General features: G+C 37.5%; 1 protein-coding gene across 3 annotated transcripts in view; it reads right to left on the bottom strand.

The window, feature by feature from the left end:
- The window catches only part of LOC135216961 (golgin subfamily A member 4-like), a 275,501-nt gene extending 257,076 nt beyond the window's left edge, over window positions 1-18,425 (bottom strand). For 2 of the 3 annotated variants that reach the window (XM_064252489.1, XM_064252492.1), the window contains exons 1-2: window positions 18,075-18,424; window positions 9,545-9,633 (exon numbers count right to left, since the gene is read on the bottom strand). In XM_064252489.1, coding sequence (XP_064108559.1) covers window positions 9,545-9,633; window positions 18,075-18,125 — 140 coding nt within the window. In that variant the 5' untranslated portion in view covers window positions 18,126-18,424. Of the gene's footprint in view, window positions 1-9,544; window positions 9,634-18,074 lie in introns of all 3 variants that reach the window. The other variant, XM_064252500.1, reaches the window with a different exon arrangement.
- Window positions 18,426-21,667: the final 3,242 nt, after the last annotated feature.

Genomic DNA, 21,667 nt, shown 5'->3' with positions numbered 1-21,667 from the left:
TGAGAATGGAAGCCAGGATGCCAGGACCCAGGTTTATAGCTCGGGGTCGTGGATCCTTCACCCCGCGAGCCATGGTAAATGTGACCTGATAGCTTACAGCCTGGGTATCAAAGGCGTGAGCGTAGAACTCTCTCTGGCAACCAAAACCAGGCTATATAATCATAATAGGTTTATTGTTGCAGCACACAACCCCTCGGGAAGGAGTGTGGAGACTGACTTGTGTGTCTACAGAAAAACCACTAGTCGGACATGGAATGCTTACCAGTATCGAAATCGGTGCCAGAGAACAGGTTTTGATGCAGTGGCCCCAAGTAAGGGGAAAAGGTGAAAAGAAAATAGGCCAGTCATACTCTCACATTCACTCCCAGCCTGATACGGAACCTCGATCCTTGATTCGATACTTCCAACCTCTGAGGGCACGGAGGCAGTTAAACCACTTGCTGAGTGGCTACCACAGGACCAAGGTCAGTTGTGTCGCGGTAGCTGTGGGTACAGTCTCTAAGGTAGAACCTGATGAAGGTGGAAGGGAGAGACCATGTGCCAGCTTCCATCACCTGGGTAACAGAGGTTCTCTTTGAAGGCAAGAGATGTGCTCACTCCACGCACATCATGAGCCTTCACTCGACTGGTACCAGCACGGGGAGAAGAGGGAGGGGAGAGGGTACGGCAAATCACCTCTCAAATCCAACGTGAAATGGTATTCCTCGTAACCCTCTTCTTTGATGGGCCCGTACTTACAGAGATGTTGTAAGGTGGGTCGAGTAGAGCTGGTCTGTTGGAGATAGTGCCTCAGTGTTCTCAGAAGACAGAGAAGTAGCTCATCTGGGTCTTCAGTTACTGTGCTCAGGCACATAACCTGGAACAAAGAAAAGTGAGAATCGACCTGGGGTTTCGCAACAAACTCAGGGACAAAGCTGAAGCAGGCATTGCTCCAGCACTCAGTATGAGCGACAGTATAGGCTAGGCCATGAAGCTCGCTGACTCACTTGGAGGAAGCAAGGGCAAGAAGAAAAACCATTTTCCGGGTGAGATCCCTATCAGGAGCCAGGGATAACGGTTCATATGGAGCTCTCTTCAAACACCTGAGGACAGCAACGATGTCCCAGGGAGGAGACTTTGTCAATACCAGAGTGGAACCCTGTTCAAAGCTTCGTAAGAGTATAGAGTACCTCCGGGGAAGAGATTGATTCCCTTCAATCTGAGGACTTGGCTGAAAAAGTCAGAGGCTCCGAGAGAAGAGCCTCTCCGATGACACCAACCACAGAAGATGGCCCACTTGGTCTGATAAACAGACGTTGAGGACTTCCTGAGGTACAGTGGTACTCGAAATACAGAAGGCTCAACTTACGAAAAACTCGAGATACGAAAGCAAATACAAAGATTTTTGTGGCTCTACATATGGAAATTGTTCAAGATACGAAAGGCTGTTGCTGTAAAGTCCGAGATTCGCCCGGACCACCGATAACAATTTTAAAACTCGTGCGCCGCCAACTGCGTAGACTCGACACCATCCTCCCGCTCTCCCATTGGTTCCTGATGCTAGTCACTGCCATAAGATCCTGCTCTCCTATTGGTCAGCATCTCTTCCATGATCCCATCATGCATCGTACGTAGCAGCATTCTTCTTCAGCCATTGCTTCTCACCAGCGTTATCGTACGCATGCGGAATTCGTTCGTTCACATATACGATTTCATTTGTTAATATAAATTCGTGTTAGTGATTTCGTTGTACTACTTTATCGTGTTGTGTGTGAACTTAATTAGTATACTACATAACTTAATTACGTACAATATAGTCATGTGTCCCAAGAAAGTTGCTGAAGTTCACGGAAAGAAGAGAATGTTTTCTATGCAGAAAAAAATTGAGATAATAAAAAAGTATGAAGCTGGCATGCGGTTGAGTGTGATCGCTAAGGAATACGGCCGAAATCTGTAGACGATAGGCACCATCCTTAAGCAGAAGGAAGCCATCAAAGCAGCTACACCTTCCAAGGGCGTGACTATTTTGTCCAAAGAGGATCCCCATGTGCATGATGAAATGGAGAGGCTGCTTCTTCTATGGTTTGAGGACAAAGAAATCGCTGGCGATACGATAACCGAGACGGCAATCTGCCAGAAGGCCAGCGCTATTTTCGGCAATTTGATTTCCCAAGCCGAAAACAACGGAGGAGAGGGGACAACGACGCAACCCCAGAGTTAGAAAAATTCAGTAAACGGACTGACATCCATTCGGTGGTGACGAAATTGAAATTTTGTAAAATACATAAAGTATAAAAAAGTAAAAAAAAATTAATATAAAAAGTAAAAAAAAATTAATTTAGAGTTTTTTTTTGTAAAGTTAAGTGTTACAGTATTGTTAATGTGTTTCGTAAAGTTAAGTATACATATCTGCCGTTTGTCCTCTGTCGCTACTTTCGGAGATAAGCTCACTCGAAAGGTAAGCTTCCACATTTTACTATATATGTATGTACGTACAGTATTTCTTGTATACCATGTACACTAATACACTTTATTTACAGGTACTATGTAGTACATATTAGCAGTACGTATTAAGTTAGGTATTGAATGGTCCAAAATGTTGTAGTATTTCATTGTTTATAGGTCAATTTAGCTTTATTATGAAATTTACTGTGGTGTTTTTGGAGGGCTTGGAACAGATTAGCCATTTTAAATGTAAAATGCGGTTCAAGATACGAAAAACTCATGATACGAAGGCCGCCTCGGAATGGATTAATTTCGTATCTCGAGGTACCACTGTATCTTGACATTGCTGTCGCAGCCTCTCGCGAAAAGTCTTTCGCTGTGAGGAGCTGCTGGATAACCTCCACGCATGAAGATGTAAAAAGCTTACCGCATTGTGGAAGATACTCACATGTGGTTGGCTCAGGAGGTCGGAGAGTGGTGGAAGCACTCTCGGAGTCTCTACCAGCAGAAGAAGGTCCAGGTACCATTGTACGTGAGGCCATTTTGGCGCTACTAGCGTCATCGACAGGGAAGGTGTGGATCGCACTCGATTCAACACCTGCCTGATCAGGCAAAATGGCGGAAAAGCATAGACATCTAGGCCGTCCCAGGGGTGCTGGAACGCGCCCTCGAGCGCCACCACCGGATCTAGAACTGGAGAGCAGTAAATCGGTAACTTCCAATTTAGAGCGATAGCGAACAGGTCTATCGTTGGGGAACCCCATAAAGTCAAGACTTTGTTCGCTATCCGAGGAACCAAAGACCATTCGGAGCCAACTATCTGTATCCTCCTGCTCAGATTGTCTGCCACGATGTTTCGTTTGCCTGGAATGAACTGAGCTGTCAACCCTACCAAGTTGAGAGCTGCCCATTCGTGAATCTGCACTGCTAGCTGGCATAGCTGTAGAGACACGGTACCGCCTTGACGGTTCACGTATGCCACTACAGTGGTGTTGTCCCTCATCAGTGCCTTACCTTACCTTACCTTACAGTTCGTTCGGGTTGCCCCAGGTCCCTCAGTGTGAGGCGCCTCTAATGTCTACCAGAGAGTTGCTAGTACATCTTCCGGTATATTTTGCATCTTCCAATCTTGGATGGTCTGGGATGCAGTTTAGATATTTGTCGAGCTTATTCTTAAACACATCTACGCTCACTCCTGATATATTCCTCAGATGAGCTGGCAACGCATTGAATAGACGCTGCATTATCGATGCTGGTGCGTAGTGGATTAATGTCCTGTGTGCTTTCCTTATTTTTCCTGGTATAGTTTTGGGCACTATTAATCTACCTCTGCTTGCTCTTTCTGATATTTTTAGTTCCATGATATTTTCTGTTATTCCTTCTATCTGTTTCCATGCCTGAATTATCATGTAGCGTTCTCTTCTCCTTTCTAGACTATATAATTTTAAGGATTGTAGTCTTTCCCAGTAGTCTAGGTCCTTAACTTCTTTTATTCTAGCTGTAAAGGACCTTTGTACACTCTCTATTTGTGCAATATCCTTTTGATAGTGTGGGTACCATATCATATTGCAATATTCAAGTGGACTACGAACATATGTTTTATAAAGCATAATCATGTGTTCAGCTTTCTTGTTTTGAAGTGCCGTAACAACATTCCCATTTTTGCTTTACATTTTGCCAACAGAATTGCTATTTGATCATTGCATAACATGTTCCTATTCATCATCACACCAAGGTCTTTAACTGCTTCCTTATTTGTGATTGTCTCATTATTAGGTCCCCTATATGCATATAGCTTTCCTTCTCTGTCTCCATAATTTATTGATTCATATTTATCAGAGTTAAATACCATCCTATTTACCTCTGCCCAATCATATACTTTGTTAAGGTCTCTTTGTAGAGCGTTCCTATCTTCATCACAAGTAATTTCTCTACTTATTCTTGTGTCATCAGCGAAACTACTCACTACCGAATCCTTAACATTACTGTCTATGTCTTCAATCATAATAACAAACAATATTGCAGCTAGCACCGTACTTGTGGCACACCGGATATTACCTTGGTTTCATCCGATTTCTCATCGTTTGCAATAACTACTGTTTTTCTGTTGTGTAAAAATTCTTTTAACCATCTTCCTACTTTATCTACGATATTGTGTTTTCTAATTTTCTTTGCTAATATATTATGGTCTACTTTGTCAAAAGCTTTTGCAAAGTCTAGATAAACCACATCTGTTTCATTTCCGCTTTTCATATTTTTGAATATGTTCTCACGGTGGACTAACAGTTGGGTTTGTGTACTTTTTCCGGGTACGAAACCATGTTGTCCTTTATTAAACAAATTATTTTTTATTAAATGTTTCATAATATTTTTCTTCATTACCCTTTCATACACTTTCATAATATGTGATGTTAGACTCACAGGCCTATAATTACTTGCCTCTAGTCTTGATCCACTTTTGAAAGTAGGGGTGATATATGCTAATTTGTGCTCATCATAAATCTTGCCTGTATCTACACTTTGTCTTAATAATATTGCAAGTGGCTTTGCGATAGAATGAACTACTATCTTTAACAAAATAGCAGGGACTCCATCCGGCCCTGCAGCAGCTCCATTTTTAATTTCATTAATTGCCTGCACAATATCAGCTTCATTAATTTCTATGTCAGCTAAATATTCACTATTTTCTTCCCTTACTTCTATATCATTATCTTCATTATCTATTCTAGGGGTGAATTCTCTCTTATATCGTTCTGCCAGTATGTTGCAAATTTCCTTTTTTTCATTCGTTAATCTCCCTTCAATTCTCAGAGGGCCTATTTCTATTCTTCTTTTATTCATCTTCTTCGCATATGAGTATAATAGTTTGGGGTTTTGCTTGATATTTAATAGGGTTTTTTCTTCCAAGTCCCGTTTTTCATTTTCTTTTGATTGTATAATCTTTTGTTCTGCATTTTCTATCTTACTTTTTAGTTCTATAACTTTCCATGCATTTTTTTCTTTTGCAAGACCTTTTTTCCACTTTCTGGTTTTCTGGAACAAGATCCTTCTGTCTCTTGGTATGCATGAATGATGTTTACTTTTCTTCTTCGGTATATATTTTTCCACTATTTTCTTCAATATTTTATATAATATCTCCGTATTTACCCTTATGTCATCACTTACGAAAATGTTATCCCAATCTTTGTTTAATTCTTCAAATTAATGACCATTTTATATTTTTACTGTAGAAGTTGTATTTTCCATATCCTTCCCACTTTTTCATTTCTTGCTTATCTCTATTTCACTTGCTTTGGAATGAACTGTTAATTCTATGACATTATGGTCTGAAAATACTCGCATTATAAACTATTATTTCTTTAACATAATTCATCTCGTTCACAAATACTAGGTCTAATGTATTTTCCTTTCTTGTTGGCAGGTGATTTATTTGTTGAATGTTGTATTCTAGTAGCATATCTAATAGCTTTTCAAATTGCCTCTTATCTTCTGCACTACTATTACTCTCTTTTTTATATGTATAAGTGCAACCACAATCTCCTATTCGTTCTTTCCATTCTACGAAAGGAAAGTTGAAGTCACCAGATAGGAGAATAGTCTAGTCCTTGTGATTTCTACATATATCATCCAATTTTTCAATTATTAAGTCAAACTCTTTAGTATTAGGAGGTCTATATATTACTATGTTCATCAATTTTTCAGATTCAAATTCTACCGCTATTAGTTCACATTCTGAGTTACTATATTTCTCATATATTTTTCCTTGTTTTTTGTCTTTCCCATATATTGCGGTTCCCCCTTGATTCCTATTTTTTCTATCTGATCTATAAGTTTGGAACCCTTTTATTTGATCATCATTCCCAGTCTCTTGGGAATACCAGGTTTCACTTATATTCATTATATCTATTTTCTTTTCATTTTGGGTTAGTTCTTCTAAGTACTCTATTTTTCTTTTTGAGTTACTCGTAACTAAACCCTGCGCATTCATCACTATGATGGTTTGCGTGTTTTCTCCTTCATTTAATACTGGTAGTAATAAGGATTTTCCCATGTCTCTTTCCTGTTTTGGTATGTTGTTCTTTTCTTCATTTCCAGAAATTCTGACATTAAAAAATCCAACTTTTCCATAATATTTGATCTTCCTTCATCATAATTATTCATTTTGTGTCTGAATCTGCAATTTTCTCCGTTTCTGCAATATCCTCTTGCATAATAAATACAGTTATTATCTCTTGAGTAGAATTTCGGAGCTGATGCTTTGAAATTTTTTGCTGACACCTCTGCATATCTCATTGGTGGTTTGCTTTCTCTTTTACCTGATATTCTTGATTTCTCTATTTGTTTCTTTCTTATTTTGGATTTTATTACTTGGTTGGTTATTTATTTGATTATGATTCATGGCTACAGGGTGCATATATTTGCATTTTTTGTCGAACTTACATCCCTTTCCTTCTTTTAGGTTTTTACATATTTTTGGATGCAGATCTCTGCAATCATCCCCATATCCATCTAAGTATGCACATTTACCATATATTTCATAGTTTTTGTGACATATCTTAGGATGTTTGTAGTAACATCTTTCTCCAAATCTGCAATTCCCTCTTTTCAAAAGGTTGCAGATTTTGTCTTTCTTGTCTATTTTTTCCTCTTTCCCGTCATTGTGTAGATCTGGGTAGAGCCTCTTCGGGATTTGCTTTTCTGTTGTCATATCGTAATTTATTTCTTCGTAGGTATGCTGCTTTATTGCCTCATATGTAGTATCAATGAGTATCTCTGCATCCATACTTTTATCTTGTTCTTTGTTTTCCTTATTTTTTTCTGTCATTTCATTTTTGTTTACTTCTCTTCCGTTTTCCTCTTCTTCTTTTTCTTCTTCTTCTTCCTCTTCCTCTTCTTCTTCATCCTCAACTATTTGTACATTCAATCTTGATTTAATAACATTGTCTATCCATGATAGACATGTTGAACAAAAAATTCTGTATCTTTTCTCAAATCTTGTATTACCTCAGCACACTGTGGATGGGTCGGAATGTTGCATGCAGCACATTTTCTGATTAGGTTTTGTGGATTGACTATGCTATACCAAACCTTACACAGTTTGCATGCTTTTGGCATTCTTTTTCTAATGCATCAATTAGGATATTCACAAGATTCACCTTATTCATTTTTCTTTGTCGGAATATGTTGGTTTATGTATATTTTCTTTATGAGTCTCTTGACCACTTGGATTTTATTTGGAACTTCTTCAATTATTTTCAAGATGTTTTCATTAGATTTGTTCCAGTTTGAAGGATTATATCCTTCTAATATATCTATGAATGCTTTTGTATCTTTTTGGTTAGGACTGTTGCTGATTTCATAGATGAGAAATGCCAGTTCCCTTCCTGCTACCTCATCGTATTGCGAATCTGCTAAACACGCCAAATTACGCCACCTCTTCCCGCAGTTGGAACTTACTGCCATCTTGTTCTGATTTATAGTATTACACTTGATAAACTAACTTAGAAGACGCTTTATCCTACTATTTTCACACTAATCTTATCACCGATAGTTCACGAACACTTCTAGATATTTCTCAAATTCTAGTCGTATGTTAAACTTGTGATATCTGTTGATTAATCTGACTTCACGCGGGTACGTCTCACTAAGCAGAGTGACCTGTCAGAACAGAGCTGAAGTGCTGGAGTGCCAGGAAGGCAGCTCGAAGTTCCAGCATGTTGATATGATCTCAACATTCCTGGTCGGACCATAGGCCCGAAGCCAGGTGTTGCAGTAGGTGCGCGCCCCATCCTTCCTTGGATGCGTCCGTAAACAAGAGTAGATCGGGTGGACGAGACTGGAGAGGGGAGCCCCTCAACAGGTTCGCGTCATCCAGCCACCACTCGAGATCGGGGCGCATGTTCTCCTCCACTGGGACTATTTTGTGAGGAGAATCGTGACTTTGCGACCAACGATTCTTCAGACCACACTGAAAGGATCGAAGGTGCATCCGACCGTTTGGAACAAGGCGTTCCAGCGAGGCCAGATGTCCCAGCAACTGTTGCCACTGATGTGCTGGCAGCTGGGACTGTCGAAGGAAGAGCAGAGCGACACTTCAGAAGCGTTCCAGTCTTTCCGGTATCAGAAAGGCTTTCCCTGCAACAGTGTCGAGGATGTTAACGAGATACACCATTTGTTGAGAGGGCTCTAGAGAGGATTTTTTTGCGGTTCACCATGATCCCCAGATCATGACAAATGCCAGAACCCTGTCTCGGTGGAGAGAAAGCAGTTCCATCAAGGGCGCCAGTATCAGCCAATCGTCTAGGTAATTTCCACTTAGATCTTTTTTTAGGGCTCAAGATACATTTTCTATACTACAGTATTCCAATATACAAATGTAAGTAATTATGATTTTCAAAATATACAATCATATAAAGTATATTTATAGATAGATACAGTAACCTTAACTTTTATATTCATCTTTAGTCACATTTCTTACACCTATAGTTAATCCTTTTGTGTCTACATTTTTCATACTTTGTAAAAAATGAAAATCAGATTTCATAGACTTTCTTCAGTGTGAAATTTTCTATTAAGCTTTTTACATATAAGAAATTAAGTTATAAATCATTTTAACGTAAGAAAAAAAAGACATGAAAAAAAACACAATTCTTAAGGTTTTGAATGAATACATGGTAAATCTATTGCAAATAGCAAAAACAGTAATTCTAATTAATAAATATAAATGTAAAAGTACTGTATTTAAAATTATTATAAAAACTGATTCATTCATTTCAGTCAACTATGGAATTCTGAAAATACCAAATAAAATAATATATATATATATATATATATATATTATATATATATATATATATATATATATATATATATGTATATATGTATATATATGTGTTCTTATTTTTTATTTCAATTAATAACTAACCTAAACATCTATACTGACTCAGGTACTTGAGTGCCAACTAAATACTGTACAGTATTACAGTACTAGACCCCCTTATGACAAACTGGAGAAAACTCATAAATATATGATGGATTACATAATACAATAGTATAATGTACCTTTAAGCTAAAATGTTAAAGTATATTGAAAAGAGAAAGAAAGATTTGTTTAACTCACAAGTATATCATCATTCGAGAGAAAAACTTCCCATCTGATAGCTGCTTGACAGTAGGGGTCTCCTCTGGTAATAACTCTAGTGCATTTACCTGAAAAAAATATTCAAAGTTGATTTTATCTATTTAAGGTTATCTGACATCACAATGTCAAAGATGAATGATCCTAAGCTCATAACAGTATACTATTATTATGCAATTAAAATTTTAAAAAACCTTTAGGCTCCTTATTCAAATTAACAGCTATGATCCATTCTACCATTCCATGAAAAGGAATCAAGAATAGTTTGTAAGACATTCCAGCAGCTAAGAAAAATTTAAAAGGTCAGTCGTTCAATACAACTCTACAATTCCATATACTAACAGTACCTATGCACAACAATTGTACTTAAAAGTAATAGGTAATACAGTATATATATTCAATATCCAAAATTCCCATAAAACTCAATTTTTAAAACTAAAATTGCATGTCATGCAATTTTAGTTACAGATAATTCCAAGGTCCCTAAGCACCCAACATGACAAAAATTTGTCATTATTAGCTAGCCTAAACCAGCTACAGTTTGTGAAAGGGCAGGGAAGAGGGACAATTATCATTGCATACATTGAAGATTTGTATTAAGAGAAAATCACTGGCACTTAAAAAAATCCCAATTTTTTCAGTTTAAAAGTTAATTGTATTTTTCCTAATTACACAAACCTGAGGTCTTTTACATTTGGAATTACTTCCAGCAGAGGAGGACATGGCTGTTGAACTTTTGAACATGGTGGTTAGGCAGTTAACCCCTTAAACGCCGACTGGACGTATTTTACGTCGACATTTTTTGTCTCTCGGGTGCCGATGGACGTATTTTACGTCGACATACAAGTTTTTTTAAAATTCGCGGAAAATACTTTTAGGCCTACCAGCCGAAAACTCTTGAAAATCACGCGCCTCCCTTGGGGGGATGCTGGGAGTTCACGGATCAAGGTGTTGTTTTTTGTTTACAAAAATCGTTTTTACGCAGGCGCGCAAGCGCGAATTTCTTTCTTGCCGCACTAAAAAGTATCTGTGACACATCTCTGAAATTATTTCGTCACTTTGACATAATTTTTGTACCATTTTAAATTAGCCGGTTACATAGAGTATATATATGAAAATGTGCGCATTTGTATGTAGAATACAACAAAAAAACAAAAATACTCATGATTGTAGCTTTTATCAGTTTTAAAGATATTTTCATATAAATAACGATAAGTGCCAAAATTTCAACTTCGGTCAACTTTGACTCTACCGAATGGTCGAAAAACGCAATTGTAAGCTAAAACTCTTATATTTTAGTAATATTCAATCATTTATCTTAATTTTGCAACTAATTGGAAGTGTCTAGCACAATATTTCGATTTATGGTGAATTTATGAAAAAAACTTTTTCCTTTACGTCCGCGCGGTAACTCTTCCGAAAATAATCATACATGCGATTGTGGTAATGTTTGCACCATTTTAAATTAGCCGTTACATAAAGTTTTATATATGAAAATGTGCGCAATTTCATGCACAATACAACTAAAAACAACCCATGGTTGTAGCTTTTATCATTTTGAAATATTTTCATATAAAAAATGATAAGTGAACAAATTTCAACCTTCGGTCAATTTTGACTCTACGAAATGGTGGTTTCGAAACAAAAACGCAATTGTAAGCTAAAAAAACGCCTATTATTCTAGTAATATTCAAGCATTTACCTTCATTTTGCAACAAATTGGAAGTCTCTAGCACAATATTTCGATTTATGGTGAATTTATGAAAAAATAACATTTTCTTTACGTCCGCGCGGGTAAACTCTTCCGAAAAAATCATACGTGCGATTGTGGTAATGTTTGCACCATTTTAAATTAGCCGTTACATAACGTTTTATATATGAAAATGTGCGCAATTTCATGATAATACAACAATAAATAGTTGAAGGTTGTAGCTATTCTCATTTTCGAAATATTTGCATATAAATCACGATAAATAGAAAAAAAACCACGTTCGGTCAAATTTGACTCTACCGAAATGGTCGAAAAACGCAATTGTAAGATAAAACTCTTACAGTCTAGTAATATTCAGTCATTTATCTTCATCGTGAAACAAATTCGAAGTCTCTAGCACAATATTTAAATTTATGGTGAAATTTTTTAAAAAAATTTCTTTCCTTCCTCCGCGCGCGGATTCTCCGCCACAAATCTCCGAAATGCGTAAGTCCCATTCTCGGAATATTTTGCTCCGTTTCATATTAGGCATTTCATAGAGTTTTATATATGAAAATGTGCGCAATTTCATGTAGAATAAAACGAAAAATATTTGAAAGTTGTAGCTTTTCTTATTTCCGAAATAATTGCATATTAAAAAATATATATATAAAAAATTCGACATTCGGTCAACTTTAGCTCGTCAGATATGGCCGAAAACTGCATTTGTAAGCTAATATTCTTACATGATATAGTAATATTCAATCATTTGTCTTCATTCTGAAACATATTGGAAGTCTCTAGGACAATATTTAAGATTTATGGTGAATTTTTGAAAAAAAAAAAAAATATGTGTTTACGTAAGCGCGTTACGAATTCATGCATTATTTTGTGATAATATTTTCTCTGTGTTGCTTTTATCGTTTTACAATGTGTTATATATCAAAATGATCGCAATTTCGTGCACATTACAACGAAAAAAAAAGTAACTTGTTACCTTCAACTGTTTGGGGCGCACAGCGCGATTTGAATACAATTAATATATTTGAAATTCGTTTTTGCGCTATCATATATCGCATTATTTATATATGATAATGATAACTTTTTTCATTTCTGATGGTTGCATACTAAACTTCAAGCAATGACAAAAAAGGAGCCAAAAATGAACTCTTAATCTTGAAAACTAAGCGCGCTGTGATTTTTTGAAAAAAAATATTTTTTCCGCTTACGCGCTCACTTTCCAAACCCCTCCGGCATACGGGAGTCATTTTTTTTGTTTTTTATTTACTGCTCCGGCGTTTAAGGGTTAACTACCAGCCGATTACAGGGTAAAAATGAATTTCAGTTCAAACCATTTAATATATATAAAATATTGACCCCCTTAACTAGCATTTAATATATATAAAAAAACAGTCAGAATCAATTAGAGTAGTATTAGTTTAGTACTTGGCATTCAGTATGATAAAAAAAAAAAGTAACACCTAGTAAGAAAATGTTTGGAACTTTAGATATATGACTATATGTAACTTAATTCTCTAACACATTAGTTATTCATCAACCCCCATTTGACTCCCTGACTCAGATATTCATCGACCACCTTTTGACCCCCTGACTATTCATAGACCCCTTGGATGATCCTATTGATCTCTGGGGGTCGATATTGACCACTTTGAGAACCCCTGGACTATTATTACTACTGTCGCTGATCTTCTAGTGCCATACCTATAGCTCTTAGCAATAATGTATGGCAACTGCTGCATGATTAGTAAACTGCCATACCTACAGCAAGTCAATAGCGCATTACAGCACCACTCACAGAATCTGACATACCTCCACTACACTATGTTATTTGTACGGCAAGAAGTCTGAAATTAACGCATGCGCAATTCACTGCCGTACCAATATCTATCACAATCAGGGATACGGCTGCCGTACCAATCTCCTGTGCCAGTTAAATACTATATAGAGTGAATAAGGCTGAGCCACGCAATGACGATGGCTCCACCGCGGTGTTTCCCCCTATACTATATGCTAACATTGTTCAAATGAGTGTTGAGAAGGCTGGGAAAGATGTTGGATCATTTGTGGTTACTAACAGCACCTCAGTCGGTGGACGCCATATTGGATTTAAAAACTGCCTTGAAAACATTTTTTACAAAGACCTCACATGCCTATTTTAGTTCGTATGGCACTTTCATATATCACATTATGTTGACGAAATTGCAATGTTTTGAATGGTATGCTTAGAGATGTAATTGTATTCTTGTTTCACAGGTAGATCTAGGGTACCTATCCGCGGTGGCCTAGACTATGGCAGTTGCGGTTTTTCTACGCAATTTTACCTACTGAACAAGAATTTCAAGTAATATTTATTCAGACGACTGTAATTATGTAACCCCCAGGGACCAGTACTAAACACGGCAAAATACATTGGATACCCCAATCCCTAGTGGATGTCATATCCGCGGATACGTTCCTTGCAGTCCGTGCGGACTACTTCTATAGAAATACCGTCTCACCAACTAGGTAAATATAGTGAATAAGGCTGAGCTTTGCGATGACGATGGATCAACTGCGGTGTTTCCCTCTAAGGCTGATCCATGCGATGATGATGGATCCACTACGGTGTTTCCCCTGTCGAGTGAATAAGGGTGATCTGCCTGAGTACGGTGGACTCAAGGCGGTTGTTTCCCCTAGCCTATGTAAGTGCCCGCACAGCAGTGTATTACCCTACACTACTGTTAATAAAGTGCCAGGAAGGATAGACTGGAGTAGTCTAGGTACTTCCTACCTACTAGGTAATAGGCTTCTGATAATCAAGAGTTTGCTTCAAAACTTCCTTGAACACCCTGGCTGTCTAACCGACTATTTACAACTCTAGCTTCTAGCTAGTCTTAGCATAGGGGGAAACATCACAACAGGCCAACCCTCATCACGGTAGACGGGTCTTATTCACTCGATATTTAATTGGTGAAACATGAATACAATTGCAACTCTAAGCATACCATTTAAAAGACTGAAGTTTCGTCAACATATTGTGATATATGAAAGCCCCATACGAACTAAAATAAGCATGTGAGCTCTTCGTAAAATATGTTTTCAAGGCAGTTTTGAAATCCAATATGGCGGCTACGTTTTTCATGGACGGTGTTCTCATCAGTGACGGCCACCATCTTCCCCAGCCTTCCAGCACTCATTTAGAACAATCGTTAGCGTATGTATGTAACGTTTATTGATCTTACTCAAGATTGCAGTTGTAATCAGCACAATAAAACAACATTTTGTTGCCTATATTAGTGAAAGTATGAAACTTGTTATTCCCGGGGTTATGGTTGGAACTGAATTCATTCTTACCTTGTAATCGGCAGTTTTTATCCTTACTGCCATCACAACTGAAACTCCACAGTGCTTATTTGATTGTTATTATACACATTTTGGTCTCAGTTCACTCCACATTGCACTTTAAACCCGTTGCTGTTCCTGGTTTCTAAAGCGCAGCGCGCCATAAACACAATTACAAACAGCAGACGAACGACAGACGACGAAACTGCAAAGTTTTATTCCCTAAACTGTTTCTTTACTTTTACTCGTTATTTAGTTTAAATTGACATTGTTATTTAAAAATTTTGATTTAATTCATGTATATTATCCCTTTTTTGCAACCAAATTACCCCGAAAAATTAGATATTTCTAACGTAGATAAAATCAAATGTTTCTAACGTTTTCGTACATCTGGCTGCCGAAAACCATAGAGGAACGAATACGGAAAAGTGCATAGAGGAACGACTACGTTTTTTTTTTTTTTTTTGCTTTTTGTTTTTGCTAGCACTTTTCATGATTTCAGTCTTTATTAGTATTTTGAATTTCTTAAATAATCGTATGCCAGAAATAAATGTAACCTTTAATGTTGCATGCTTTAATGTTTGCATGCTAAGAATGGCAAAATCATCGTTGCCACATTAGTGGAGGCTTCACACATACGCCGTTCCATTATTATAAACTGTTTCCATGAATTCTAGTTGTCATAGTAATGCAATAATGATAAAATTGCTTTAATATTTATGTATATATACTTCCAATACATAGCCTAATTTCACCAATTTCAACGTTTTGTTTATAGTCTTATACCCAGTTTGGAGGGTCAATGTTCGTTACTAAAGAATCTGTAACCTCCTTAAGTCGTTCAGTTGACATCGTAAACCTAAGCCATATTTCACATCGCTGAAATGACCATATCCGGGTGAGGGGCAAGTGGGCCCATCCCTTTGCCCTACGTGATGTACCCATGTTCGTTATTACTAACTAATATAATATTTATTACCTGCAATATAAACTGTTATGCATGAAAATTTTTTTAATATTTTTAAACTAAAATTAGAGCATAAATAAACCACACAAATTGTCATAAAAATGAAACATAAATCAAGTGGCTATTATTGTTTAAACGTCTTCGTGATGAAAATTAGCGCACGCACGGATTCCTTCCCAACCTCTCTCCAAAATATTTACCCAACACAAAACCAGCATTCACAAAGGGTCCCCCAACCATGTAGGGTATATAGGAGGTTAATAATTAACAATAAACAACAGAACCTCATTCATCAGCAACACTATACGCTATGAGGAGACATGTCTGCCAAATTTTCAAAACAACTTTACACTTGTGTGACAGACCTTTGAATGGTTTTCGAGACAAACCCTGAGGCTATAATTATTGGATTATAGGGATTTTCATTTCCAGGTATTTTAATGTCCCTTCCTATTCCGTCCTCTCTCTCTCTCTCTCTCTCCTCTTCTCTCTCTCTCTCCTCTCTCTCTCTATTCCGTCCTCTCTCTCTCTCTCTCTCTCTCTCCTCTCCTCTCTCTCTCTCTCTCTCTCGCTCTCTCTCTCATTTTTTAAATTTTACATACCTATGTCCTGCTTAACTATTTGCGAGCACTAGTAGATGCACCTACATTCATCATTACGACTGAATTAAAAACTTGAAAGTATTTAATTAATGCTATACAAGTATGAAATATATTTTCTTGTTCATTTTTCGAATTACAATAAAAGAAACAGAGAGAGAGAGAGAGAGAGAGAGAGGAAGAGAGAGAGATAGAGAGAGAGAGAGAGAGGATGAGAGAGAGGAGAGAGAGGAGAGGAGAGGAGAAGAGAGTGAGTGGATTCAGTGTATAAATATATCGGTCAAAATGGGCAGATAACAACCGAGTGAATCGTTAGATATATCCACCAATGTAAACTACTATTATTAGATAGATAGATGGAAAAAATCATAGAAAATAAGTTTAAACTGCAACAACTTTCAGAGAGAGAGAAGGGAAGGTGAAGGAAGAAGAAGGACAGGGGTGGCGGTGGAGGTGGGGGGAGAGGGTAGGTGGAGCTGTTTACTGGTGTGTTCCTATCCATTTCTGGATAATGGAGTTTTGGTCTATTAGTACAAGGACAAGTGTATTTATTCTTTACGATTAGTGATTCACGATACCCTTATAAATTACGGCACTGGGGGTAATGCACTAAAGAAAAATCTCGTTCTGTTACGAGTGTTCGTTACAGAAATAGGTATTGCCCAAAAACGTGCTTGCACTGTCTCTGAAACCCATAGTAGACATGCTGCTTAGTTGTCAATCAGTTTTTATAACCAAGTATTTTTTTACAAGCTAGCTATTGAATAAATTTTTTCTCAGTCAAAACATATGCCCCTCAATGCTAACTTTCCTCTTTTAACGACTTTCTGGTCATTGCAAATTCGGCCCCATAATTTCTTATGGTGCGAAAACAGACAGAGGCCCATGGACCGAAACGATTGCGTCACACTACGGCGATAATCCAGCCGTAAAACATCTTCATATATCCAAAAAGTAAATAATAAAGATATATAAGCGCATTACGATTATAACAATTACATGTATAGCTGATAACAATCTGCATGAATAACTGGTAAACTGTTCTGCAATGACAGTTGAGTATAGCAATTATTTACAATAGGTACGAAAGTCAAGATGTCGTGACGTCATAATACAGAACTTGAAAGAACGTTCTAATTCAGAAAAATAATTACTTAAATTTGAGTCAGAGTCGAGTTACTTTTTCAATAACGAATATTTTCAAATTAATCATCATAAATATGTAAAATATTGATGTTTTACTACTTATTTAAAAATTAGCCAAGAGCACGCTTCTCGTCATCTTCTACCCAAACAGCTGTTTACGCCTGGCTTGTTGTTGATGAGAAATCGTGTTTCGATTGTTGTGATAAAAGTGCTCCAGCGTCTGTGGGTACAAGTGGTGTGCGGATTTATCACAGGAAATGGTTAGTTTATTGACACAAGCTACTCCGTAAACATCGAGATGGCGTCAATCTTCTAAATACCTCGAGTTGTAAGTAAAAATGTTGAACGCATTTTGGTGAGATTTGCACTACGTTTGAGACCGTTTTCAGTACCCTCTGTTTAAATCTTAAAATTTGGCCTTAATTTCTAACTTTGGAGAAAATACTTACTTCGAAAGGAGAGTAGAGGTCTTTAGCTCCGTTTCTCACCAACAACAAGTCGCGACTGATGCCCATCTCGGGTGTCAGGACGCGTTATAATGTACTTTTTCGGAGGGTGGCTTGCATTGATGGTATTGCAAAGTGGCCGTACCACAACTTTTGTAAATAAACCCAAGTCTATCTTTACAGGAATTTTCAAGTTTGACTTTAATACCAACCTGAAGCCTAGGTAGGGCCTGTGGTAATTTTCACCCCGTCACCCCTACAGGTAGCCCGTGTTACTACCTACATTACACATCAGTAACAGAAATGTAGCAGTTATACTTACACACTTGAGAATAACGTCTTTAGCTGTTTCTTCAGGCATTTCGTCGACCATTTATCACACAATGTTAATCAGTCACACTTCTCAAATGATTGCTTTGCCAGATCGAAATGACCACCAGAGTACGAGGGTAATCAATAATATTTCTTACTAGGTAACAGCTCACGAATTAAAAATTTTGCACATAAAAGACGTTCACATCTTAAGTAATCATGTTACGCTATGCCCTTACATGACGTACACAACTGGCTCTTGGTCATTAAGTCAAAGTTAAAAGAACACCGACAACATAACGTTACGGTGTTGCCCAGCAGTCGATTTCAATTTTCAAACTGGTAAACAGTGACGCAAGGAATTCTGGGAGTTCATAGAGATTAGAGAGTGGAGAATGTTTATTTTCACTTGAACACTAAAACTTGGACGCGCAGTTTATCAGCTTTTAATATGAAGTATTTAACTCAAATTGTATATTTTTATTGATAATAATAATCAAAATCACGTAAATAATGACGAATTTGAATGGTCACATGTGAGCCGAGAGTAGCAAGACAAAGGTATATACCGACGCAGTATAGCCATATGGAATGTTTTAAATCTAAATTTGACACAAATCTTAAGTAACTAACAAAAATAAAAGGTAATGAACAATAAACATTTACGAAAGACTCTGTGATTTCATAGAACTTATCCTGAATATTTTTCACACATGTAGATGTCATACATTTTATCACAATTTTGTTGGTCGGGGTTATGGAAAAAGATCAGAGGCAAGGAAATGTCAAACATCCAGAGATGTCTGAAACGTATATGTAGGTCTCATTTTATGAAATTAATGTTATTTTTATGTAACAGAAGATAACAAAGCGTACATCTGAAAATGAGGGTGGCCTCTTATTCAAATATCAGTCACAATGAACGCGATAGTGCTGGATTGAGACAATCAAGAAATGAGAGATGGATTTCTTAAATTAGTTACGTCGTTCTATATTGCTTGAGTAATCAGAACATTTTCATTGACATAACAGATTTAATGAAACCATAATTACTGAGAAATGTCTACCCTAAAACAACAAAACCTGCACAGATTAGTTGCGTGACATTGGAAACTGGCTGGATGAAACATCTCATTAAGAATTGAACTGGAAATGTTCCAGGTGAAGAGAAAATCTAAAGTACAGCGCAATGTAACATTCACTTTCTCAGATCCTATTTAGTCTTGCTTTCGCTTGATTACTTATCTCTTCATTTGGATATTTGAGCTTTGTGGTAACAAAGATCATTATGGATATATATTGCAAATATCATAGGTATATATATATATATATATATATATATATATATATATATATATAATATAAATATATATATATACATATATATATACATGTGTGTGCATCTGGTGGATTTTTCTAGCATATGATACATGCATTTTCATTCACCACAATCATTTCCTAACTTCTCGCTTCTTAACACCTACGTTTTCCACATACTGTAGTTGAAATGTGTATGAAGATATCTGGCAACAATGCTTTGGGGAGCGAGCGAAGAAGAGTAAACTTTAAATATGCTCCACACAAGATCCATAACAGACCTACAGGTGTCATTTTACGGCTGCATAAAGAAAACTAATTTTACTGGGAATTAGTGTTTATTGGCGCTATTAAGAATAATTCATTTACATTTACTCATAACCAGGAAAGACGTTCATTATTCAACAGTTATTTTTTTTGTCCTTATATTGCGCTACTTCCGGTAGTTTTCGTCCTTTTAAAAATAGTTTTCAAGGGAGATTCCGTTACGCTCACTTCAATAGAGCTACTTTCGGATTACAGTAACGACATGAAGTTGTTGGAGATTAAGCTGGCTGGATAACGGCACTACTTCTTGCATCTAGAGCAGCCGTAAAGAAGAGAAATATCATATCAAAATATTGATTGATTGCTTCTTGTGTCTGAGTCATTGTCCAGTATGACAATGCAACGGTTATCGTCCAAGATAACGACTTTCCTTTTGTTATACAGATAAGGCAGCTTAAATGTGTATGAGAGCAATGTGGGATATAATGACTGCATACGGAAAAGCTGTGTAGACAATTACTCCGTGCAGATTTCTTGTAATAGTTTCAGGTTATTATACTACTCATTTTAAGAACTTTACAGTTGAACTGCTTGTCAGCTATTAAGTAACAACGTGTGGAGGGGATTGCCCAACTTTATATTAAATACTCAGGTATAGGGAACCAGAATCCCATGCACCTTCTTTATATATTTTGGTAATCGAATTTAATAAATACGTTAGCAAAAGATTTTGTTAGGATATCGATAACTACCTGTTGTTGGGTGGTGTCTCCTATATCTCTCGAGGATTTTGTAGGGATAACGATACCTGTTGTTGGTGTAAGTAAAAACAAATAACCTTTGGGTTTTGTGGATGGCAGAGGCATCGACGCTCCGAGTTCCCTTTGTGTTTCAAAACTTTCAGTACTGCATGGTGGATTTACAACTGACGCTAGCAAAATCTACTTTATCTGTGTCAGGGCGAAACGATTGAAAACTTGTGCCAGTCATAAAAAAAATTATGAATCTGTACAAAATGTAATTCAAACGTACCAGTTTCGGGTTGAAAAATTGATAGGTTAAAGAAACTATTATTGTTAATGTAGGATGGTTGAACTTGTGTAATGCCTGTTGCCGAGAGGGCAGCGCGATTGGCGCCAATGTAGCCCACGCCACGTGTCTGCATCTGCAACTCACTTGCAGTCACGCCTCTGAATAGACTGGATGTGTAATAAAGCACTCTAGTGACACACGGGTTTCCTTCTGTTTCCTACATGGCGCAGTGAGTAGGATTCATAAAGAATAATCATGCCTACACCAGGGAGACCATCTTTCACGGCAAGGAGGGCACGACGATCCTCCAGGGGTGCCCACAGTACTCCCGTCGGGGTGGCGTCAAGATCACCAGCTCTACATGTGGTTGCCGAGGGTCGAGATGCATTGCAAGCCCTAAACGACCGTTTGGCTACAATGGCGAGTGGTTTGCATTTACAGAGCGGCCCCAGGGCCCCGGCCCTACCGCTACCAGAGATGTGTGCTTTGGAAATGTCATCAGCCTCCTACAGGACTTGGAAACGGTCCATGACACATTGGCTTAGGCTACATAAGCTTCAACCAGCGGATGCAGTTCAACACATCAGGCTTCATTGCACTCCAGAGTTGCAACGTACGCTGGATACCAGGTATAGTGATTTACAGTGGGCTAACTTGTCTCCAGAAGGGGCTTTGGATGCTGTAGGGGCCATGGTTCTGGTGCATCGAGCCAGGCTGTGCATTGGGCCGAGTTTTTTGTGTGTATGCAAGGGCGTGAGGGGTCCATTAGTGAATATTTTGCAAAGTGCTCTTAAAAGGCCATGGACTGTGGCTTCCAGTGCCCTAGGTGTCATTGTGATTTGTCTGAATATATGCTCATTAGAAAGCTTATTGTAGGTCTAAGGGATGAGCTATTGAAACGAGACCTTTACCGGTCATGTGATTCTGTTTGTAGTGTAGATGCCCTAAGGGTAGTGTGTGCAACATACGAAGCAGCCCGCAATTATG

This window comes from Macrobrachium nipponense, chromosome 19 (assembly GCF_015104395.2).
Source record: "Macrobrachium nipponense isolate FS-2020 chromosome 19, ASM1510439v2, whole genome shotgun sequence".
Taxonomy (NCBI): Eukaryota; Metazoa; Arthropoda; class Malacostraca; order Decapoda; family Palaemonidae; genus Macrobrachium; species Macrobrachium nipponense.
The sequence above is the reverse complement of the archived record's forward strand: the minus strand, read 5'-3'. Positions and strand labels throughout refer to the sequence as shown.